Source organism: Engraulis encrasicolus, chromosome 17 (genome assembly GCF_034702125.1).
Source record: "Engraulis encrasicolus isolate BLACKSEA-1 chromosome 17, IST_EnEncr_1.0, whole genome shotgun sequence".
Lineage (NCBI taxonomy): Eukaryota > Metazoa > Chordata > Actinopteri > Clupeiformes > Engraulidae > Engraulis > Engraulis encrasicolus.
The window spans coordinates 12,464,882-12,490,615 of NC_085873.1; the positions used below are offsets into that span (position 1 = coordinate 12,464,882).

Sequence of the window (25,734 nt, forward strand, 5' to 3'; positions counted from 1 at the left end):
GGATGATGAATATTTAAAAAAGATTGTAAATGCAAAAACAAAATGCAAAAGATCACAATAAAAGTGAATTAAATATGAGTGATGCTCTTTCCTGATGAACTTCAGGTAAACCACACACCACAAACACAACGTGGCCTATATCCATTAAAGGAGTGATAACAGCAACATACTGATAGTCAATAGAGTCCAGTCTAAGGATCAGAGATATACTAAAGCTCAGCTCATTCAGTATGTTGGAGCAGGAGAGCTATAAATGATTGCAGAGCTCAGCTGACCTTGCTGTGCATGGCCAGGGCTGGAGTAACGCACAGGCTACATGGCTGCAGCCTAGGGGTCCCCACCTGCCAGGGGGATCCCGATTGGCCAAAAGTCAAGAACTGCAGAATTGTGACACAAATTAAAACATGTATCTGTAATGTACAGTTTTACAGTTTTAAATACAAATAGGCCTAAAGTTTTAAATCTTGTTAATACTCCTCTCCACAGCTGGCAAGCACATTATCCGTAATTCCTACCTTGTAATTATGACACTTTCTATTCGTCGACAATTCGACAATGGCCTGTAGCCTAGGGGCTCTGGTACATCTTAATCCACCCCTGTGCACAACTTCTCACCATGACTACCGCACTCTACACTAGGGGTTCCTAAACTTTACCATGACAAGTCAAGGACCCCTGAAATGGGTAGTGCACTATATTTTTCCGTTGCATAGCCTATCCCCTTTCACAACGCAATGGAATTGATGTATCCGTACATCCATTCAAGTACTACAGGAAACACAATACACACGGTATAAACATTGTAAAGAAGAAAATGATGACACAATAGCAGTAGATACATCATCAGCTTACTCTTTTCAAATCATGCCAAAAAAGCAGTCCACGCATGGACATATATAGGCCATCATAGGCTACCTGTACCATAGATCTGTGAGGCGGTGATCACACTGGTATACAAGTGTAATAATAATAACAAAATGTTCAGAGATGCAATAGATTATAATAGTGCTGTTCTTAACTGATGGGAGTACTAGCTTATTTTTTATTTATTTTGGTTTACTTTAGTTGTTCAATTTACTCAATTATACATTTGGTTTTGCTTTAGTTTTCCTGGCAACCTGCTGCAGCCCACGCTTGCAAAATCTGACTCTTGCTTGCTATACTGCTGAAAGACCAGACAGGTGAGATATATTCGACATTGAGTGAAGCATACAGTATAGCCTAACGGATTCCTGCTTGCTATTGCTGAAAGAGTAGGTAGGTAAGAAGAATTCAGCCTTGAGTAAAGCACTAGCAAATATTTGAAAAATCTTTTTCATACAGTATGCATCACCTCCATTTGCAAGTACCAAGGATGAAGTGGTTCGATGCGTACGAGTAGTCCTATATCATATTGTGCAGAAACAGTAAAGTAAAAGGGTAAAAACACACCATTTCCTTCCAACATTTGTCGTTTGTAAGTCACTTTGGTTATAAAGCGTCTGTCAAATGCAATGTAATGTGATGTGATGTATAGGTTACTTATCTGAGAAACCAGTAGACCTGTGTATTTGTTGTACGATCAGCTGACTCTGCACTGGTTGGATCAAGTTTGTGGTGGTGGGTTCTTGTAAGGTATATTGCACTGACTTCTATGGACCTTACACATCTAAGAATCCTGGTCCTAACCTACGTTGACCTTATGACTCTACATTCTCTGTCTATCTCTTCTTCCTCTGCCTTCCTGCTTTTTCTACCTCTCCTCTATACCTCTCCTTTTAAATCTATCTCTAACAATGTTTTTTTTCCCATTTGTTAAGCACTTTGAGTTACATGCCTTGTATGACACAGTGCTATACAAATACAATTATTATTATTATTATTATTATTATTATTATTCTATACTATACTATAGAAGTCAGTGGTATATAGTGTTCTTCAGCAACAACACGGTCTACTTCATTAGGTACAATGAAGTAAATGGTGCAACATCTATGTCATATCATGCACTAGTGTTGTATCATGAATTTACTTTTACTTTTGACACCTCTGATATTGTAGGTGAACATTATAGTTCAGTGTATGACTGTGCCTACTACTTTATGGTGGGCATGTTAAATGAAGGTATTTCTTCACACCATTATTTTGATTTTTCCATTTCATGTCATAAGCAAAGTATAACAGCGTGCATAAAAGGGTCCCCAAGTGAAGCTGAATATAAGCTTATAAGTCAGGGCCCAATGGTACAGTAAGTAAATAGGTACTGTAGCAAAGATAAAGAAAATAATTAGGCATACTACAACACATGTATTTCCTATGGCTCTGATGATTCACAATCACCTGGGTCCTGTCATCTTTACCCTGGTCATGTTATCCATCATTTTATTGTGTATTGCTGCTCTTCTCCCTTTCTCTCTCTCTCTCTCTCTCTCTCTCTCTCTCTCTCTCTCTCTCTCTCTCTCTCTCTCTCTCTCTCTCTCTCTCTCTCTCTCTCTCTCTCTCTCTCTCTCTCTCTCTCTCTCTCTCTCTCTCTCTCTCTCTCTCTCTCTATCCTTCATTATCAAGGTCTCCTTCACTCCTCTCTTGATTACCCCTCCCACCCCCCACCCATCGTTCTCTATGCCCTCTACCGCACTGTCACATTGACATCTCTCTCTCTCCCTGCCTTAACATGTTTGGATGTGTATGCAAGTGTGTGCTACACGTGTACAAACGTATGTTTAATTCCTCATGCAATGTACTGAATACTGTATCATAATTTATGTGTGTGTACTGTATGCTGCTGGAAACTATCATTTCCTCCGGAAATAGTAGGAATATAATATATACAATATAATAGTTACGTTACTCAACTATTACTACTACTACTACTACAATCTTCAGCCACCACCTCCACCAATTAGACTACTACTGTTAAGGCAAAGGTCAATGTCTGCAAATTGCCTTATGTGCATCTCTAGGCAGATTTCCGGCTCCTGTTAATTGGAATGCAGTGTTCAATACATCCGTCCTTACAGCTGAACTGCAGGGTGGAGGCGTGTGTGTGTGTGTGTACTCTGTGGTCAAACTGGATGTAATCAACTTGCAAATGAATCCACCCCAACCAACCACCACAACCCCATCCCCCCACCCACACGAACGCAGACACTCCCCTCACCCATAGACAAATCGACGTTTCTGAGAAGGCTACTTGACAGATTCAGCCCCTCTGTGCATTTATTTCTGTGGGTCTGGCACTAAGAGCAGCAGTTTCATCCCCACAGGGACTGACAGTCACACAGACAGACAAACAGACAGACAGACACAGTATGGCTGAGATGGCATGGCCTTGAGTAGGGGTTATTTTGCCATACAGAAGACATGCATAGAAAAGAGGAGATAGAAGGATAGGAAGGAGAGGGAAGACGAGAAAAAGAGGGGTGGAAGAAAGCGGAGGAGGAAAGGGAGAAGATGGAGAGAAAGAGAGAGAGAGAGAGAAAGAGAAAGAGAGAAAGAGAGAGGGAGAGAGAGAGAGAGAGAGAGAGAGAGAGAGAGAGAGAGAGAGAGAGAACAATGAGGAGAACTAGGTAGTGTCAGATGGACCGCTGCATAGAACATGGCTGAGTTGCACTGCACGGCTTGGTTGAGGGTGACTGATGCAAGAGGAACATATAGAGGAGGAAGAGGCAGGGATGAATAAGGAAGAGCGGAGGAGAAGGCAACATGGCATCATACCAGAGCGTCAAGATAACATGCCGACTTGAACCGACTATCCTGCTTGTGCATCAGCCCTTGGCATGTTAACTCATGCTCCACAATACTGCGTGCCAGGTTAGGTTTAGTCTCTTAGTTTCCCTTGTTTCGCTGCTCTTGCCAAAAGTAAAGTGGCAGAAATGCTGCTTTACTGACAGCTAAGGGTTAGGCATGGTTTTGGTCGTCAGGGCACAGCAGAGCATCTTTGCGTTTAGCGAAGAGAGGGATGGGATGAGGGTGAAAGGAGAGAAAGAGGAGGAGAGGAGAGGGATGAGAAGGAGGAGAGGAGAGGAAGAGAAGGAGGAGAGGAGAGGAAGAGAAGGAGGAGGGGACTCAATGTCTCACTGAGTGGGATGAGGGGAAAGGGATATGAGGATGAGAAAGGAGGCAGGATGAGGAAAAAGATAGTAGGATGAGAGGACGAGAGAAGGAGGAGGAGAAGGATGAGAGAAGGGAGGACGAGCAGAGAGAAAGATGGAGAAGGAAGAGGCGCATCAACGCCCCACTTATTTGCACGAGAGGAGAGGGATATGAGGAGGAGGGGAAAGGGAGGATGAGAGAGAAGGGAGGAAGGAAGGTACGGATAAGGAGAGAGGGATATGAGGGATATGATGAGAGGACGGATGAGAAAGACGGAAAAGAGGGATAGTATGAGAGAGAATGGAGGACGAGGAACAGGGTGAGGAGTAGAATCGATGCCCCTCTGACTGGAGTGATGAGGATGAGGGGAGAGGGAGAGGAGTGGGAAGGGAGGATGGGAAAGAAGAGAGGAGGTTGAAGGAGCAATGAGCAGAGAGGAAGAGGAGGAGGAGGAATCGATGTCCCACTGACTGGCTGGGGTGCTCTGCCTACTGCTGCATTGGCATATCTGCAGATGGCACACGAGCATCCGGACACGGATCACACTGCTCTCTCTTTCAATCTCTCTCTCTTTGAAACACATACACGCACGCACGCACGCACGCACACACGCACGCACGCACGCACGCACGCACGCACGCACGCACGCACGCACGCACGCACGCACGCACGCACACACACACACACACACATACACGCAAGCACGCACGCACACGAGACCCTCTCTAGCTTTAGGTATCTTCACAGGCCATGATATCTCTCTCTCTCGCTTTCTCTTCACATGTCATGATCTCTCACTCTCGCTCTCTGTCTACATGTGTTTCCTTAGATTTAACTAATATGTTACATTGCAGCGTTTCTGTATCTGAACTCCTTGCCTCGTTTCTGAGCGTGTGCATATGTGGGTCCATAGAGTCATCTTATGTGCTGCGAGTGACAACTGAGTGGCTATGCATTTATCTGAGGACTGAACTCGGTCCGTCTCTCTCGGGACTCAATGGCTTTTGTGTGCAGTGCACTCAACAGTGTGTGTGTGTGTGTGTATGTGTGTGTGTGTGTGTGTGTGTGTGTGTGTGTGTGTGTGTGTGTGTGTGTATGTGTGTGTAATAGAGAGAGATCTCGTGTCTGTCTATCTGTGGACTAAAGTGTGTGACTGTGTGTGTGTGTGTGTGTGTGTGTGTGTGTGTGTGTGTGTGTGTGTGTGTGTGTGTGTGTGTGTGTGTGTAATAGAGAGAGATCTCGTGTCTGTCTATCTGTGGACTAAAGTGTGTGTGTGTGTGTGTGTGTGTGTGTGTGTGTGAATGAAGGCACAGCTCTCTGAGCCCTCAGTGTGACTTGAGAACACACGCTGCTGCCCTCTGTGCATACCAAGCAGCTCTTTCACTCTGTTGGCTTCCACCTCCTGCACTCATTTACTCTCTCTCTCACACGCGTGCGCACGCACACACAAATCTATTATCACATGATTACTACAAACACATGCAGGATAAAACCTCCTTATCACCTAAATCTCTGCTGAGAAGTTCAGACGCATGCAACATTTATTGCAGGTTTTTCCCACTAACACAAATGTTTCAATATGACAGCAACTAATTTACAAACATTTAATTTATTACCATGCACATAGATATTATCTGGAAATAACCCCACATATATAATGAACATAATTCACATGTTTGTGTTTATTAATGTTTTTGCATTGTTGACAAAAAATGTCCCTTTCAAAATGTGTCATCCTTCACATACAAGACGATGGTGTGTCAATGCGTATGATGCGAGGACCTCTGCTGGTCTGTCGGTAGAATAGTCTTTTGTGCATGATCCACACACAGGGAAAACTCAGAAATACATGGTAGACGAGTCTACTGCATGCTGTACAAAAGTATGGGGGGCTTTTAACACACAGCCAATGTCCTTTGATTGTGCAGATGAATACCCCATGGCACAGTTATTTGTAGATAAATGTTGGTTTGTTGTTAGGCACTGCAGGACCGTGCAAGAGTGTGGTATAACAGTGGACTTCCTCCTATTTTGATCACTTGAATTCATAGTAAGCTGCACTATGTAATATTTTAGGAACTTCCAGAATCCATGCTGCCCATTCACAAATGTTTTTTCACAAATACCACCACCATCAAATTCTAAGTGTTCATTATGACTGGGAAAATTGCACGGCTCTTCTCCATGTCCGCCATTTTGAATGTCCAAAAAAAGACATTTTTAGCCGCAAAACTTACTGTACTTTGGTCATACTAGTAGTTTATTGATTAGTAAATGTTCATAAAAATATAGAATGTGGCAATAGGCAGCACAGTTTCAATAAGCAGCATAGTTGCAATACCTACTCTGGCCACCATCCTACATACTGCTCCTTACATTTCAAGCACTGGTGAATTCACTGTCCATTCTTCCACTGGCTGCAGCTTCCAGTTTGCAGACGTAGATCACTCCGATCAGAGGTAAGAAAGTTCCACTTTTGACCTGTTGGGTGATCAAAGATAAAAAAAAAAGTGTTAACTGTACCCTATGCAACTACAGCAACACTGTGCAAGTAAAGCTAAACAATATCCGTCATACTTCAGTTCACTCACACAGTTGCATATCCATACAATTTCTTTTTATTTACGGCAGTTTTTCTTATGTTTAAAATTACCAGTTTATTCTACAGCACTTTATGTGTCTCTGATGTTTGTAAAATGGCAGGTCTATCGATTGCCTGCATGTGTTGCAGACTGGCATCATGTAAGTCGTATCATGTCCAAGTTGTGGTCCTCAACACCGCAAAAACAGTTTTCCAGCCATGTCTGCGAATTTCTGCTGCCATGGCATTTTTTTGTTGCTAACCATGAAAATGCTCTGCTGTGTCCTGACCAAAAACCATGCCTAACCCTAACCTGTCAGTAAAGCAATGTTTCTGCTGATGCTACCTTTTTCCAAGAACAGCGAAAAAAGCAAGGGAAATGGTGGAATTGTTGTGAAATTGTGCCCAGACCAAAAGCATCCCTAAACATAACCTGTTACAGGGAATTGTGGAACACGAGTCAACATGCAGAGGCATCGAGCACAAACGCGATAGACAGTCCAAATCGGTGTGTTATCTTAGTAACTTTCATGATGCCATGCTCTGTGTTTTGAATAGTATGTTGTTGTGCAATCATGACCCTATGAATTTCCCATAGGGGTAACACACTAGTTTCATGACCACCCCCCTCTCACCTGTCTCCTTCTCAACGATCTCCGAGGGCTGCCTAACGCCCCCTGGGGGATTGTAGAGCCCCCATTGAGAAGCACTACTCTACATGATCGCTTTTGTCCTTGCACAACTTTCACTTCACTTCTTCGGTCTCCTGGTCCCTGGACCCCTGGGCCCCTTGCCTTCACTCTCATCAATATATGATGTCACTTTTGGCTCGTGCAACCGCAGTAGAGTGATCTCAGTGACAAACCATAAATTTCTCCTCCCCGAGCACAGAGCACAGGTCCTTGCAAGCCTAATGGCAAAGGAGGGCTTCACTCCAGGGTTCTGGTCGTGCACATTATAATAATCTCATCCTGCATATGATTATAAACAAGAGGACAAACAAGGACTTCTTAACCCATTAGGACCATGAAAAACATATCTGGGTATTTATCTTTAGGACCGGTAGCAGCATACAGTATATGTATATTACCTTACATTGGGCCTGTAAAGGTACACTGTATTGTATTTGTACCGAACCGAATAGAGCTGCACCGAACCGAACAGTGCTGTACCGAAATGTAGATTTACAGGCAACTATGTTCATGTTTTTACATTAGCGCAGTGGCACATGCAGAACACTGACAGAGAATGCAAGAAAAAAACAGGTGTAGAGGCTTGTTCTTGAGACTTTGAAAAAAGTACTATTACTTACAATGATGAAATCTCCGACCCAAAGTAGCAGTTAGACAGTTTTCCTTTTATATACAGTAATGTACCGAACATGTATCGAACCGTGACTCCAAAAACCTAGGTACGTACCGAACCGTGATTTGTGTATACCGTTACACCCCTACCTTACATTGTTTTTTTTTACCCATGAGATCTTAATGAGTTCAAAATAGCACTGAGATAACTTTGCAGATGTCTTATATGTGCGTGATATGTACGGGGGGTTGGACTGGGGAGGAGGAGAAACAAGGGCTTCTTAACCCATTAAGATCGGGAAACACATCTGCAGTTATTTACCTTTCAAACCGGACCTTTAGCAGGTCTGACAATTCTGATTTTGACCCGTGAGGTCTTAGTGGGTTTAAAGTAACAGTGAATATGCTTTGCTGCTCTCTGTAATGGACAGTAGATATGTTCACACACTGCAAAGTTTATGTGCCACTTTGACAACAAACACCTACCGCCTTGACTAGATGCCCTGAAACTATTTTGCATTGTGAACGTGTGTACACTATATTTGCAGCTAAAAATATTTCTGGAACTGGCGGACAATAGAGAAGACCCACCTATTCATGTATTCATGCAAGTTGTGTCATGGCTCTGCCATGTCATGTTTGTAACAATGTGCACTGCATTGTCCCTGCTAAATAAACTACAAATAAAAATAAATAAAAGTGCAATTTTCCTAGTCATAATGAATACTTAAAATTTGATGGTGGTAGCAAAAGGCAAATATTCATGGAAAAGGTAACATTTTGTTCACATTTGTGAATGTAACATTTGTGAATGTTTTTTGAATAAGCATGAAAAATGTGGGCTATGTTTACAGGTCTATAGACTCTTCTGCTGCAGACACAAACTCTAAGTTTCCCGTCAGTGTCAATAATGATAGATGCCTACCTCAAAATAGCACAACTGGTAATCTAATTTGCTGGAGCATGAAATTAAAAAAAAATGCGATTCTCTTTTCTATCAGCAAGTCTATCCACAGAGTTTAATTCCCAGCAAGCGGTTAGCGCATTAGTGAGAATGCGCCTCTATAACTTCAGGCCAATTTGGATTAAAGTCTTTCGCTGCTTAATGTATTTAATAGAATAAATGGATTTTGTGTTTCCTCCCGAGTCTGACAGAGCAAGAAGTTCCAGAACTTTGCATGCTTTAGGCAAAAATGAGACCCAGGCCCGTCAATAGGGTGGGACAAACGGGTCGGTTGTCCTGGGCCCTGGGAGAGGGGTGGCCCAGAACTGGGTCCCCATTTACATGGTATGCATTGAGAGGGGGGTCCTTTCAGATGATTTTGTCCTGGGCCCAATCAAAGCTGTCAGCGGCCTTGAACAGACCTACAAGTCTACTGTATATAAATGAGACATACTTTTAATCATTACATTCAGTCTCATTTCACTGGCAGACAGTCCTATCCAAAGGGGTTTGAAGTGAGGCATGTGCAGTGCTGAATGACGGAAGCGAAGGACAGCACTTCTCAGATTTGTCTCTGTTTATTCGCCCATCAATGTTTTATGTAGGATTCAGCACCCAGTTATAATCTGTATATCAGTAGGCGATAGTGTGAGCGCATCTCCTCCACTTTACAATGTGCAGTACTGAGGCAGCAGCCCTGAATGTATGCTAGCCATGATGCCTTTACTCAACCAAAGATTACGGTGCAGAAGAGCAACGGTTATTCTCTACCCATAGGTACGGGAGCACGCGCACAGACACAGACACGCACACACACACACTCATGCCCAATCACACACCCAGGTACGCAAGTGCGCAAGTGCGCACACACACACACACACACGCGCGCACACACACACACACACACACACACACACACACACACACACACACACACACACACACACACACACACACCAACCTGTGACCCGCTGTCGGCCCTGTCCGGACGGCTAAGCCAATGAGCCAATGCATAGATCGAATTATTGAGTCCCACAAGCCTCAGTGAATACACCCTATGGTTTTCAATTAACTGACTCCCTGCTCTGTTGGCTCTGCCTGGAGCCCTGGCCTCACACCTGAGGAGAGACCAACTCACCTGAAACATCATGGGTTTAAAAATAATACTAACTAGAAAAGCACTCGGAGAGCACACCTATCATCAGTGTCTTGCCCTGGGGCTCTGTGTGCAATTCTTGCTCCCTCGAAAATGTACTATAAAATACAAGACGACGAGTATGTGCGAAACCAGTTTAGTAGTAAGAGCTGACACACATCAAGCTACTGATGAGCCGCGTGTGTGTGTGTGTGTGAATATTCTTCTGAGCACAGTATATTTCATACCATTTAGACACTCCAGACTATGCCTAGTCTTCTGCTACTGATGTGGTATCAGTGTGTGTGCGATGTCTGTGTGGGTCTGTGTGTATGTGTGTGTGTGTGTGTATTCTGAGTATATTTCATACCATTTAGACACTCCAGGCTCTCTCTTGTATTTCTTTTCTGCGCGTCCTCAGGAAAATGTGACTTCTCCGGCCGGGGTGTAGTAACCAGTGCAGTCTGTAGAGAACCGCTGAGATATCTGCACCGTGTTCAGCTCAAACTCACCAAAATGAAACTCCCCAAAGATCTGAAATAGGGAATAGAGAGAGAGAGAGAGGGAGGGGGGGGAGAGAGAGAGAGAGAGAGAGAGAGAGAGAGAGAGAGAGAGAGAGAGAGAGAGAGTCTCATTTAACACGCATGCATTGCATATGTCCAAAGGAGGCTAGGTCTCTGCATTTGTCACAAAAATGTATACATACAGAGAGACGACTGGGTAGCCCCAAGTATGCATGCAACATTCTGAGGGTGGAGGAGAAAGAAAGAAAGAAAGAAAGAAAGAAAGAAAGAAAGAAAGAAAGAAAGAAAGAAAGAAAGAAAGAAAGAGAGAAAGAGAGAGAGAGAGAGAGAGAGAGAGAGAGAGAGAGAGAGAGAGAGAGAGAGAGAGAGAGTGCAAGGCAAAACATAGTCAATGAGAGGCAAGGAAAAACACAGTTATTTGTAGAAGCAAAGATGGAAATGTTATGCTGAAATATATATATAAAAAAATATATGTTGTATAATATTTTAACACCAGGCATAAGCCTCTTATGAAGACCTATAATGGTCCCATGGAGCCCTTGTGTCATCTTGTGAGAAAAAAAAGACTCATCGCGCACCACCAGAATGTATGGTGTATGCATTAGTTTCACAGTTCTTCGTCGAATACATTTGTTCATATTAGGTTTCAAATGTATCTTGTTATTGCCATGCATTTTGCCTTAGAAATGCCCATAACTAAACATAATTTCTTAGTTAGTGTCAAGTCTGAAAAGCAAAACAAAGAACAAAAAAAACACTTTTTAATGAAGCCTTCAAAGGGTTTGTGTATTGAAAGAGGTCATTTTCACATCCTGTAAACGACAGTTGCTAACAGAACCTAATACTCCTTGGGGGCAATGAGGTGGGAGGAAAATAGCTGTTGATGTTTCATAACAAAGCAACTACACTTTTCAAAAACAACTTGTAGTACCGATAGTGTACCAAAAGGTGGCAGCACCAAACACAGCAATGCTGCCATCTCATTGTAAACATACCTGTTCAGTGTCAATTACTCTAGTTCTAGAATTAGAATGTTTTCCTGTCCCTTCCAACGTTTCAACTCTGACATAACAGTAAACACCACAACATCCGACGCCATCAAACAATAACAAAAAAGTGTTTTTCAAAATCTTGATTTCTAAACATTTCAGAAATGTTGTTTTGGATTCCATTTGTTCAGACCTGTAATATGTTTCTTGCGTCAAACGCCTCACGATCTTTGGCATTTTGTTTTCCATGGCTGCCCTTGTCCTCCGCTGAAAAACAGAAGAAAAAACAGCTTAAGCAGAATGTGAAACCCACCACACACACACACACACAAGCGCATGCGCACGCGCACACGCAAACACACACAATTATTAGATGAAACCACTTGTTGTGCAACAACACTGAAGAAAGTAAATCAAGTGATTATAACAGGCTTGTTTACGCCACTGGACTTGTGCATAGGATTTTACGTACTTCACTTCTGGGAATTGGGCCAGGGGGTCAAGAATACACAAACCAGAGCACTGTGTGTGTGCGTGTGTGTGTTTTGCGCGCACGCGCTAATTGAAAACAGCCTGTTCAGCATGCACCCCACTCGCGTCAACAACACAGGTGCAACAGAGAACATAAACACATGAACGCATAACAGAGGCACACAAACATGCAAGGAAACACAAGCATCATCGTTGCCATTCCTTACTCCAACATGACTGTAACTTTACTCGGGGGAACTTAACTTCTGAGCTCTAGGCTATTTGTTTTTCAGCCGTGCGCTACCACTGACCATTTGAATCATTAACATGCCTTGCTCACACACCCACATACAAGGCACACATACGGCCTAAATATTTTAGATTCATGTGAAAACGGTTTATACGGTTTGTTTAAAAGTAGTTAAATAAAAATACAGGTATATTTCCCGAACATGAACTATTATGACTGATAATTACAATTATGATATGCATCAATGTGGTTGTGTAGTTGTAGCAGACACACAGACACAAAACCAAGTTGATGCTGCAACAACACCAACAACAACCTGTAGTCTGTTCTGGACCATCAGTTCAGTAAACAGCATCTGACTGCAGTGCGCCACTTCTCTTTGTTGCCCAAAGTACAGCCTGTCTATTGCCAACCACCCCTGACAGGCCAGCCAAAAGGGGGGGCAGTCGGGGCAGTTGGCCTGGGCCCAGGGAGAGAGAAGGGCCAAGAATTGGGACGCCATTAGTTTGTATGCATTGAGAGGAGTGCCCTTTCAAACTATTTTTCTCTCGGGCACAGTCAAAGCTGTCGCTATGCCCCTGCCCCCTGGCCCCTGGCCCTGACCCTAGCCCACTTTGCTGTTCTGTTTTGGCCAGGGAGTTGGAAGGCCTCCAAGTTCAGTTCCAGCTCAAAGGACCCCATTGTTGGGCCCCCTGGACTAGACTGGAGAGTACATCAGTCAAGACCCCTCGTCATCAGAGAGAGAGAGAGAGAGAGAGAGAGAGAGAGAGAGAGAGAGAGAGAGAGAGAGAGAGAGAGAGAGAGAGAGAGAGAGAGAGAGAGAGAGAGAGAGACAGACACAGACACAGTGAGGCATCCTGTGAGTGAGAGAGAGTGAAAGTGGACTAGAGTGTGAGACAGAGAGTGAAAGAGTGAAGAAGCGAGGTGGTAAAAACGAGTGAGAGCGCGGTAGAGAGAGAGAGAGAGAGAGAGAGAGAGAGAGAGAGAGAGAGAGAGCTGGGGGGGAGAGAGAGAGAGAGAGAGAGAGAGAGAGAGAGAGAGAGAGAGAGAGAGAGAGAGAGAGAGAGAGAGAGAGAGAGTGAGAGTGAGTGTCTCATTTAGCATGCATGCATTGAGAGAGACAATATTGAAATCATGAGAGTTGCTATAATGTCGGGGGTAGAAAAGGGGCAGAATCAATTTATGGTTTTAATTCAGCTTTCATCAGGCCAGGGAGCAAACAATCTGAAAGGGCACCCCTCTCAATACATATAATGTCATGGAGTCCCATGTCACTGAGCCACCGTGCCACCATGTTTAGCACCTTTTAACCCGTTAAGACACAGCGTTACAAATTTGCTGTTACCAGAATGGCAATGACTAAGTCATAGTGCATTACTAAAGGCCCTGTGTTATGTCATAGTATTGTAGTACTATGGTAGTTAACTTTTCAATGACTATTACAGCGCGCATTAAGGGGCTACTTTTGAGTGCGATGTAATCCGTTTAAATTCGTCGTTTTGGATAAAAGTGTCTGCTGAATGCAATTTAACGTGATGTAATGCAACACTAGTGTGTCTGTCTAAAATTACCGTTGGGATCCTTTCTGAAGAGGGTGTTCATGACGGTGCCGTGCAGCTTGACGCGGTCGTACTCCCTGGTCATCAGCCCCGCGCTGACAAAGTGCTCCACCAGCCTGTCTGCAATCACCTGCAGCCTACATGCAAACACATACAGATACTAAGGTTACTAGTAGTTACAGTGCTCTACCAGTCTGCCATCTTCTGCAGCCTACACAAAACCAAATGCAGATACTAATGTTACGAGTTACAGTGGGCACACTTACTGGCAGAACAAAATTATGACCGAACGGGAGTAGAGTTGCCCCACTAGGAACTGCACCCGGACATTCTGAGGTTCCAAAAGGGGGCTGTGACTGCCAAAGGTCCAAAAAGTAAAATCCCTGCCACAGTTTCCTTCCAACACAGGTGACAATAAGTCCCGTCTTCAGTGCTCAATAATCAGCGGATTCAGAGCTGGTTGGATCACATTTGTGGCAGATGTTTTACTTTCTGATCCCGGGATTAACACCTCTGCTGACCGTCACAACACAGAGTCAGGCGCATTAGGGTGACAGTCAGAACACATAGCTAGCTAGCGATGCTCACTCTATCACAATAGGGACTTGGGAGTTATCTGATCATTAAAGGGCTCATGTTAACCAAATAAAGCAATATTCATTATCCATGAACCGTTATTGGCTTATTAAAAAAGCCTAGGTAAAGGTAAATGCAAATTGAATGGTGCAGCTGACATATAGACCTCACCGGGTATAATAATACAAGTGGGCCTACTAAACACAAACTCTTTCAACCACACACACACACACACACACACACACACACACACACACACACACACACACACACACACACACACACACACACACACACACACACACACACACACACACACACACACACACACACACACACACACACACACACACACACACACACGTAAAATTCCATGATTTTTGATTGCAAGACTTTCCAGACCCAGGAAACAGAATTTCCGTGACCACTTCCGTAAAAAGAAATGACGTGACGTTTTTAAAAGTGTGAAAACTGAAGATTATTTTCACCCCTAGAGCCGACTCAGAGCCACCGCCAGATTTAGATGGGCTCATTGCATTCTAGAATGTTGCACATTACAGCGTGAAACCAAACGGCCTCTGGGGAAGCGTTGTGGTATAACCAGTAAGAAACAATGTTATACACCTAACAAACAAGTTTTTGCTTCTAAAGAACTCTTAAGATAATTCCATGATATTCCATGACTGTGCAAGCAAAATGGTAAAATCCATGACTTTCAATGACTGGAAAAACGTATGAAATTCCATGATATTCCAGAAATTCCATGACCCGTAGGAACCCTACGCCGTAGGAACCCTACGCCGTAGGAACACACACACACACACACACACACACACACACACACACACACACACACACACACACACACACACACACACACACACACACACACACACACACACACACACACACACACACACACACACACACACACAATCGCATGAGTGCACAGGAGCTAAACAGGTGTAAGTAATATGCCCTGAAGTGCCATTATTACCCCACGCTATTAAGAGGCCAGTGTGTAAACAACTCCTCACCCGGGTTATGTGTCAGGTAAACACTGCTCCAAAGAGGAAATAAATAAATAAACAAACAAATAAATGACTGTCTGTTCGGCATGCTGCCAAACTGAAATGACAGCTTGTTAACTTACAAGACACCTGGCACTTTTAACCCATGGCGCCTAAGCCAGTGTTTAAAAAAGGTCCCCAATGCCTGAGGGTTTTTTGAGATAAGAAAAAAATGGTTCAAAACTCCTATGAAACATTCAATATCTCAGCCTCTAGAACACATAGGGACATGGAACAATTTGCATTTAAAAGGTAAAATCCTCTGCTTTCACAGGAGTATGCTCATTTAGCATTAACACTAACACATATTCCTTAAAAAATCATATCTCATAATCAAATGATTGAAAAAAGTTTCATGTGCTTTCAGGATCATGCTTGATGTTGCCATTTATTATAGGCTATTAGTATTGCTATTGCTACTGTTACAATAGCCGACTATAACTAAATCATAATAATCATTAGTAGGCTATTAAAATTATTAGGCAGTCATTTCTGCTATAAATCGGGGGACATTTGCCTGATAGGCCTACAGTCACTTGCTCTCCCACTGGCGAGTATGGCCTTCAAACGTTATGCAGAGACCGATGAGTAATTTCATATCCTATTTTGAGATGGGGCTCCACTTGAGCTGGATGTGTGGCCGCACGTCTATCTATGAAGAAAATTGTGATTTTATTACAATATTCTAACGATGCGAATTCCCCAATTCATGTTTTTTTTGGAGCTGGAAGGCCAAAATATGTAAAAAGAAAAAATTGAATGATTGGAATAGTTAAACAACTGGGCCATGAATCTACAATCCATGACAGTTTAACATTATTGATGGAATTATGGAAATAAATCAACTTTTTCAAGCTATTCTAATAAAGTGGCCTGGAGCTGTATTTGTTAACCTTCCACGACTCACTTATGGACTTATCTGCCAACCCCTTCACTCCTACTCATACGTTTCAATATGATGTCGGTCCACCTTTTGCAGTTATTACAGCTTCAGGATACCAAGACATATTGTTCAATTCCATGCTCATAATCTTGTGGGAACAGTTTGTTGCGGGCGTCTTCCTCTTCCAATATGACAATGCCCCAGTGCACACAGTAAGGTCCATAAAGACATTGATGACTGAGCCTGGTGTGTATGAACACAGAGTCCTGACCTGAACCCGCTAGAATACCTTTTGGATGAATTAGAGCGGAGACTGAGAGCCAGGCCTTCTCGACCAACATCAGTGTGTGTCCTCACCAATGCGTTTTTGGAAGAATGGTCAAAAAAATCCTATAAACATAAACACTCCTCAACCTTGTGGACAGCCTTCCCAAAAGAGTTGAAGCTATAATAGCTGCAAAGGGTGGGCCAACTACCTCACTTGTTTCCTTTCTAAAACTGATTTCACACACATCGCTAATTGCTCAGAGAGAGAAGTCAATAAAATCTTTTTTCGTTCCAGCGATGCGAGTCCCCTGGACAGGCGAGGAGGGTACAAGCGATGCAATGTGGGCAGATTCCAAAATAATAATATTTTAACTTGGCGCAATGCCAGTAACCGAGTAGCCAATTGAAATGCAGAGTTCAGATTGTTGACAGTTAACGTCTTGTTTTTGCTGTAGCACTTAAACCCATGGGAACGTCAACAAAAGTAGTCGCAATGTGAATTGACGTAGGTTCATTAAGGTTCAAAAAGCCTATGAAAAAGTGCACAATTACTACCCTGTCCTTCTACTTGAAAACACCATGGAAGTAGGCCTACATTTCCTTAGAAAGCCTATAATTATTCTGTCAACAAAAATGCTTTAATTCGATATCCTGCTAAATTTACGATCAGGCTGATGAAATTACCCCACATCTACTCACATGTCGGAGCCATCTTTGACCTGAACCTTAGCGTAGAGAACGTCCACCATGGAGGGGTCGTCATTCATGTACTCTATCCCAGACACGACCAGTGTGATGGGCCTCCCCTCTGTCAGATCTCTGAAGTTACGGAGGAGAAGAAGAAGAAGAAGAAGAAGAAGAAGAAGAAGAAGAAGAAGAAGAAGAAGAAGAAGAAGAAGAAGAAGAAGAAGAAGAAGAGGAAGAAGAGGAAGAAGAAGAAGAAGAAGAAGAAGAAGAAGAGACAAAAGGAGAAATCACATAACAATGACACTGCGCCCAATGTAATACAATTATAGCCATGTACAGGTTACAAAAAACCCTCCTTCCACAAGGGAGCATAATTTTATAATATATAATTTCATTACACAGTGAGGCATACACAGCGTGAAAATCGATTAGCCACAAATTGACACACACACACACACACACACACACACACACACACACACACACACACACACACACACACACACACACACACACACACACACTAGGGCTGCAACGATATTGAATCTAATCGTGATTAATCCTGATACGTAGTCACGATACTGAATTCCGATGCAAGGATGTGCACACACGCACACGCACACGCACACACACCTATTATGTATGCAGTGCCCACCTGATGAAGTCTTGGCACTGCAGCAGCAGTTGTGCTGCCCGCTCCACCTCTGCCTGGCTCAGCAGTGCCAGTGTGCCCACTGTCAGGTGCAGCTTACTGGGGTTCTGGAAGATGCTGCCATCCACACCCATGTCCTAGACATGCAGGCAGGACCACATACGTGCACACAGACACACAAGCAAACCGAGAGAAACACACACAAACACATAAGCAGAGAGAGAGAGAGAGAGAGAGAGAGAGAGAGAGAGAGAGAGAGAGAGAGAGAGAGAGAGAGAGAGAGAGAGAGAGAGAGAGAGAGAGAGAGAGAGACACAGAGGCAGAGACACACAGACACAATGCATGATGTATTTATATTTACTTGCATATTTACTGTATCTTCTACTATTTACTTATTTAGCGTTTAAATGCAGTCATGTCATATATTTATTCCCTAAATTTCCTTGACACATTAGCCGTGTCTTCCCTTTTACTGTCTTATATAATCGTTAACTTTTTTTCCACCACCAAGGATTGCTCTGCAACAAGCCAAATGCATAAGCAACACATTCCATTACAGCAGGTGGCAATGATTTAGGTTTATAAAATTGTCCGAAGGACCAGCTGTCACAAGCAACTTGCCTGCGTCTGTAATAAGTAGCAATGCAAACTGAAAAAATATTTCCATCCTGCACACTGTAATGAAATGTATTTACAGTGTGGTAGGTGAATACAGTGGTCTACTGTATGGACTTGGCTAGCAATTGTGAGTTTTGAGTGAGAATTTTGCTTGGAATTTGAAAGTTGTCAGATGACATTGTTCAGTGGGTCACATGTGGCCCCCAGGGCCTGAGTTTGCCCACCTCTGTATTAGAAATGATTTGAAAGTGAAAGCGAAAGTGAAAGCCCATTGGGAAACTCCAACTCCCATTGTCATTGTGACACAGCACTCCACAGCACACAAGTGAACACTGCACACAACGAAATTGCATTTATGCCTCACCTGTGCAAGGGGGCAGCCCTCAGTGGCGCCCCATGGGGAGCAGTGCGGTGGGACGGTACCATGCTCAGGGTACCTCAGTCATGGAGGAGGATGGGGGAGAGCACTGGTTGATTACTCCCCCCACCAACCTGGCGGGTCGGGAGTCGAACCGGCAACCTCTGGGATGCAAGTCTGACGCCCTAACCGCTCACCCATGATTTGTCCCAATGAAAATTATTTAGCCAGCTCTATTTGTCGGTTAAGAACAAAGAACAAATACATGGACTTTTCTGCGTAGTGATCACTTTTATTTTATTTTCATGTCTCCTTTTTAATCTATTTTTATCAACACAGAGCAACCTGGAACATGAATTTCCCCTCGGGGATAAATAAAGTTCTATCTATCCATCTGTCCATTCACTTAGAGGGAGGGTGAACAATTAAATCCAATAATGGCAAGAACTAAGGCATGAAAAGGATGGGTTTTGACGTCAGAGGAAACAGGACAGGATGGGGTGAAGCTGTTGGCAGACCCCACAGCCCGAGCGAAAGAGTATTATGAATGAAACCGCACCCATGACTTCAAAGAGGCCCACAGAACAATTGGTCTTTCACCTCCACCACAACCCATTTCCAGATCAGGAATACGCCCCAACATAAAACACCACGCCACACCACACTTCCCTTCCCAGTATCTTTGAGCACAGTTGAATGTGTGTGTGTGTGTGTGTGTGTGTGTGTGTGTGTGTGTGTGTGTGTGTGTGTGTGTGTGTGTGTGTGTTCTTGATATGCGGACTGCCGTCCGTCCTGCCTTGCTCATTTGCCTGCTTGTGACCTTGTGATGCAGTCACTGATGACCGAAGTTTAATTCACTATCTTGTAAAAGCGCAATTCTAATGTCATTTTCTCATTTGCAATTGGGATGGTGGATGAAGAACAGTCCCCTAAAAGTTGTGGCTAGACTGACAGCGGGTTGCCTGATTATCATCAACTTTCAAATCTCGTACCGAGATGTTGGTCTGACCAAGAAGATAACAAATAACGTTTCCCAAATGGCCTCATTAACCCGCCTCCCTCGGTTTGCTACTGGTCGAGGCCAGAAAATGCTGTGCCTAACCAAACTTTTGGTACAACGTCTCCGCTTGAATCACTTCACTGCCTTGAACACTACCCAGAGTTGTTGCAGCTGCTCGAAGTTGATTGGTTCCCAAGAAAGTGGGTAGAGTTCCCGATTTCTCTGGAGCCCAGAAACGGTATTTGTATTGCTCCTGGCCTGACTAGAAGCAACGCTGAAGGTGTTGCGTCACTAGGAGGGCGCAGCTTGGCTAGACGGCGGGGAAACTTTATTGTTCTCCCCATGGAAGTGGGGCGTCAGCAAAACGCAGGGCCACAAGCACAAGCTGAGGACGGGAGTCCATCTATTGGAATGCACCCCCTATGTGTGTGTGTGTGTGTGTGTATGTGTTCCCCACTCCTGGTGTACCTGTGAGCACTGCTCCAGGACTTCCTCCTTGAAGCGCAGGAAGCCGTCCTGGACGCGCGGGTGGTTCAACGGGAACGACAGGAAGTGGGTGAAAGGCTGCTTCTTGCGAAAGCTCTCGATGAGAAGCTCGAGACGCGTGACAGCTGACGCCACTGATGCCCTCTGCGCTCCTGTGATCACTATACACACAGAGAGAGAGAGAGAGAGAGAGAGAGAGAGAGAGAGAGAGAGAGAGAGAGAAACGAGAATAGAAACATGCTTTAGGATGCATATTTAGCATGTCTGAAACACGTGTCTAGTGTCCAAATGTCTAGTTCATTTAAAATAAACCCTTTATAACAAAATAATGCGCTGACCATGGTTTCTATTTACAGTACGTCTTCCATCAGCACTTTGATTGTCTAGCACCAACATTTATGGATTTTTTTTTTTTTTGGATAAGCAAAAAATATCAATAGGACCATACAGGTCCATGGTCTTTGCCTTTTACCTTGTTTCTATAAATTAAGATTGCATTCTCCTGGAGCAACGCAGAATGAAGACCACCTATTCTACACACTTAATACAGCACAGACTAAGACGAAGAACATATACAATTCAAACAACACTCATCGGCCACTTTATTGGGTACACCTTGCTAGTAGCGGGTTGGACCCCCTTTTGCCTTCAGAACAGCCTTAACTGCCTGCAACAACACTCAGGTAGGATGTGGCATTGCAACAATGCAGAATTGGTACCAAGTGGCCCAAAGTGTGCGAAGACGATATTCCCCACACTATTACACCACCAACCTGAACCGTTGATAAAAGACAGGACGGATCCATGTTTTCATGTTGTTGACACCAAATTTCGACGCTACTATTTGAGTGTTGCAGCAGAAATTGAGACTCATTAGACCAGGCAACATTTTCCAATCCTCTAATGTCCAATTTTGGTTAGCCTGTACGATTTGTAGGCTCAGTTTACTATTCTTAGCTGACATAAGTGGCACCCGGTGTTGTCTTCTGCTGCAGTACCCCATCTGCCTTAAAGCTCAACATGCTGTGAATTCAGGGACGTTTTTCTGCACAGCTCTGTTGACAAGTGACTATTTGAGTTATTATTGCCTTTCTATCAGCTCGATCGAGTCCGACCATTCTCCTCTGACATCAGGCATCAACAAGCCATTTTCCCCCACAGAACTGCTGATCACTAGGGGTGTGCAAAATAATCGTCATATCGATGCATCGCGATACTTACTCTCACGATACAATGCATCGATTCATGACAAGGTATCGTGATACTTATTTTCTCAATATACTACATGGATTCATGACAATTGATTATTTGTTATAACAATAAAATTCGATTTGCCACGGGTTATTTTGTTCAGTAGAGAATAGGTAATATTTCTGTTGTGATGTAAGCTCTCTCCCAGATGATAGAATGCTTAAATAGAATGAACTGACTTAAGAAAGCTACACAGCAACTGACAAATAAGCTGTATTTTACACATTTACTGAAGTAAATATCGCAATGCATCACAGTAGTACATGAATCGCAATGCATCGTGATAGAATCGCATCGTGGCATGTGTATCGTGATGCGCATCGAATCGTGAACCCTTTGCCAATACCCACCCCTACTGATCACTGGATATTATTATCCGTTTTTCTTATTCTATGTTAACCCTAGAGATGGATGTGTGCAAATATCCCAGTATATCAGCTGTGTCAAACCAGCTCGCCTAACACCACAAACCATGCTATGGTCAAAATCCCTTAAAACACCTTTCTCCCACATTCTGATGGTCGGTTGGAGCTGCATCAGATTGTCTTACCCATGTCTACATGCCCAAATGCATTGAAGTGCTGCATCAATGAGCAGTTGGACAGGTGTACCAAATGAAGTGGCCGATGAGTGTCTGTGTTTGTATTAAGAGATTAGGACTCTTAACATATTCTAACAACATCAGAGCCATCTCTTTGTGACTTGTATTGACTGATCACAGGAGGAAGAAGAGAACTCGCACACCAAGGGTTGCCGATGCAGGAAAGGTGTTTTAATCCATCAACTTAAACAAAAATAAAATAAAGTGCTACCAAGTGGGGGTGCAAACGTTTCGGTCCTCAGACCTTCATCAGTGCAAAAAAAAAAAAAAAAAAAAAAAAAAAAAAACTTGTATTGACTGATAAAATGAAGGATGAATGTATAGTGTCCTACCCTCTTATATAAAAACTGTTCAGTCTGTTTCTCACTTAATATTCGTGCCAGATTCATGCAAATGCAGCACTGGGGTTCTACCCTGACACTAAAAAGGCACATTGATTTTTATTAAAGTCTTTGCCAGTCAGGCCCTAAATTGTCTGATTTCACATAATTGACTCTTGTCTAGCACCAGTGTTTACTGTGCTTTTGCATGTGTGCATGGTTATGATTTGAATAATATTTGCAGTTTCTTAAACCATCCAAAAATACTGGTACACCACATGACCTGGAGACGAGGTGTTGAATTTGCACATTATGTCATCTACGACCCCTGAAATAAAGCTTGCCAAAGCACATGAAATGGAGAAAGGGATATATTCGCAGTATGTGTGTGTGTGTGTGTGTGTGTGCAAAAAAAGTAGATCAATGCACGTGAGTACCTTCTTCCTCTATTGCAGAAGAACAGGGGTTGCATGTTTTAGCCTGCACGCCCCCTTCGCCCTGCCTGCCCGCACGTGCTACGAGACCAAACAGCCATGTGTACCATGTGCACTACCGTGGGAGCGTTGTACTGATAAAACCGCACGTTTGAATATTGTACACAGACGGGCCGCCCCCCACCCCCATCCACAAGGTTGACGGTCTGTCAGGTTAAACATCCTGTACACCACGACTGTACATGTATTGCGATCTCTGTAAACAGTGCCAGTTCCTGCTGTATTTCACACGCAAATTTTGTCCCCAGAGCTGCCTGGGCTCTATGCCAAATATAGGACTGCTGCTGGTTAGAAGTGGCTGCAGTGTTAAATGTTTTCATGTAGAGTCTAGTACGGGCTGTGAAAAGTCAACAAACTTCAATGTTGTGTTTAAACTGTACAACTTGCAATGTTCTACTGAAGGAGAGGTACACGAAACAAAAATAACTCATGCATCTAATGCTTATAAGTTGCATGCATGCAATGCATTTGGGGATCTCTTTTATATGTGCCTGGATTGGTGGACTTCAGGTGAACAAAATTTGCTAAGAACTAATCAGTAACCTTTACACATCAGTCGGTCCCAAGACCTGACGCTATGTCACATCTAGCTGGCAAATGGCAATTGTCTATTGTTTGGCGGGAAAACGCATGTTCCATTTAATTTAAATGATCATCCCATTATATTCTTATTAACTATAATGTACTTGAGTAAAATGTAGGATCATTTTTGAGGAGAGAAGCTGAAAGGCGAGAGTGCACCACCATGTATGTGCAGGAGAGAAGCTGAAAGGCGAGAGTGCACCACCATGTATGTGCAGGGGCGGATTAAGAAATTGTGGCCCCCTGGGCCAGACACTGTCTTGGCCCCTCAACCCCGAATCCACCAAACAGTAGGTAGGCCTACACACAACACAGTCATTTTTGTTGCAACCACAATCAATGGTAGCAACTCATGAAGTCAATTAATTGGAAAGATGATAATTGCAGAGGTGGCTTTGATGGCCAATTTGGGTCGTGACCATGGAGCCAAGTCGGCCTGGCCCCTTGGGGCCTCTGGCCTTTTGGCCCCCCCACCCTCAGACCTGACTTGGCCTATGCCAGTTCATTGTACACTACATTGGCTGGCACAAGAAGCACCTTGGAAAGATTATTACTGCGAAGGTGGTTTTGAAGGCCGGTTTGGGTCGTGGCTGCGGGGCCAAGTTGACCTGGCCCCTTGGGGCGTCTGGCCCTCTGGCCCCCCGGACCTGGCTTGGCCCAGGGACTATACCAGTTCATTGTACACTATATTGGCTGGCACATGAAGCACCTTGGAAAGATTAATATTGCGAAGGTGGTTTTGAAGGCCAGTGTGGATCGTGGCCGTGAGACCAAGTTGGCCTGGTCACTTGGGGCCTCTGGCCCCCTGGGCCTGGTAGGCCCCCTGGGCCTGGTAGGCCCGTGCATTAATCCACCCCTGTGTATGTGAATATCTACTAGAAACACGAACCCTACTTGGCATCTGCACTTATTGCTCTGTAGGCTATATTGTGCACTGTATATGCAAGTGGTATATAACTACGTCCTCAATTGTAAGTCGCTTTGGATAAAATGTAGTGTCACCTATAGGGCCCTCCATCCCTTGCTTGGGAATGTTGATTGACGTCTTTGTCTCTGACTCCAGCCGTTTCCTGGTCTCTCCTTTCTTCCCAATGACGTACCTGCCGAGACATCAGAGAGACATATCAGCTTTCCTCACAGATGGTTTCCTTGCCATGCAGACTCATTCAAATGCATCTGTAGTGATAAACAAGAGGGCATAACAAACAATGCATTTAGAAAGCCCCACGGGTCTCTCAACACAACAATGGGCTATACTAACTTGTAAAGCACACTTGGGATGTCGATGGAACATCTGAAGCCTTTCTCTGTTTGTTCTATGGCGTGGAGGTCGCAAGGCTCGTCTGTGCATTCGTCAGGCTCTGCATAGTGAAAGTGTTGAATCAAATTATAATGATTAGATTTCATTGGATAAAAAACTTTTGTCTGATATTGAAAAAAGAAAAACTGTTCCATACCAGTTCCATAATATGAATAATCATCCTCTTCTTCGTAAGACTCCTCTTTCACAGCATTCTTTCTGTATATTCTTCCGTTTATGTTAACAAGGACAGGGCGCAACACATCCATGTTTTATCTGAAAATATGGAGGAAAAATGTTGGCATCACCTAGAACTGCATGAATTGAAACCAACACGTTGGCTACGTCATGTCCCAATGAATGGGTCGGTGGCTATTTTGGTAGCGTTTTGAGCATAATTCTATTGTTCCAGTAGACGTTATATTGACATGTAAGAGTGTTGTAGTGTGTAGCATAATAACCTGAAGTTAGTGATAGTTTGCTATTAGACCTAGCACTGCTGGCATTTCTAACATTGGCTATCAGCTAGCAAGTAGACAGGACTGCGTTGCCTTTCATCATTGTTGCCTATGCTACACTGTCCACAAACTATGGCTGACAGGAAAAAACCTTACCTATATATATTTATCAATTGATGTGGGTCTTTTTCATTGCCAGAAACCTATGTTATCCAGAGAGACTTTCCTTGGACATGTTCAACATCTCGGCTAGCCAGCTGTGTTGTGACGTGTGATTTTCCTCCCCGACACTTGGGGGCGACAT

At 43.6% G+C, this 25,734-nt stretch overlaps 1 protein-coding gene across 1 annotated transcript; it reads right to left on the reverse strand.

The window, feature by feature from the left end:
* Window positions 1-5,735: 5,735 nt before the first annotated feature.
* Window positions 5,736-25,712, reverse strand: ascc1 (activating signal cointegrator 1 complex subunit 1). The gene is made up of 11 exons (XM_063221756.1): window positions 25,587-25,712; window positions 25,130-25,248; window positions 24,934-25,033; window positions 24,675-24,772; window positions 20,407-20,585; window positions 17,966-18,099; window positions 17,323-17,442; window positions 13,840-13,964; window positions 11,741-11,814; window positions 10,405-10,568; window positions 5,736-6,552 (listed from the first exon to the last, which is right to left on the reverse strand). Exons 2-10 carry the CDS (start codon window positions 25,239-25,241, stop codon window positions 10,452-10,454), a joined length of 1,059 nt encoding a protein of 352 aa, XP_063077826.1. The 5' UTR covers window positions 25,242-25,248; window positions 25,587-25,712; the 3' UTR covers window positions 5,736-6,552; window positions 10,405-10,451.
* Between the last annotated feature and the right edge of the window lie 22 nt (window positions 25,713-25,734).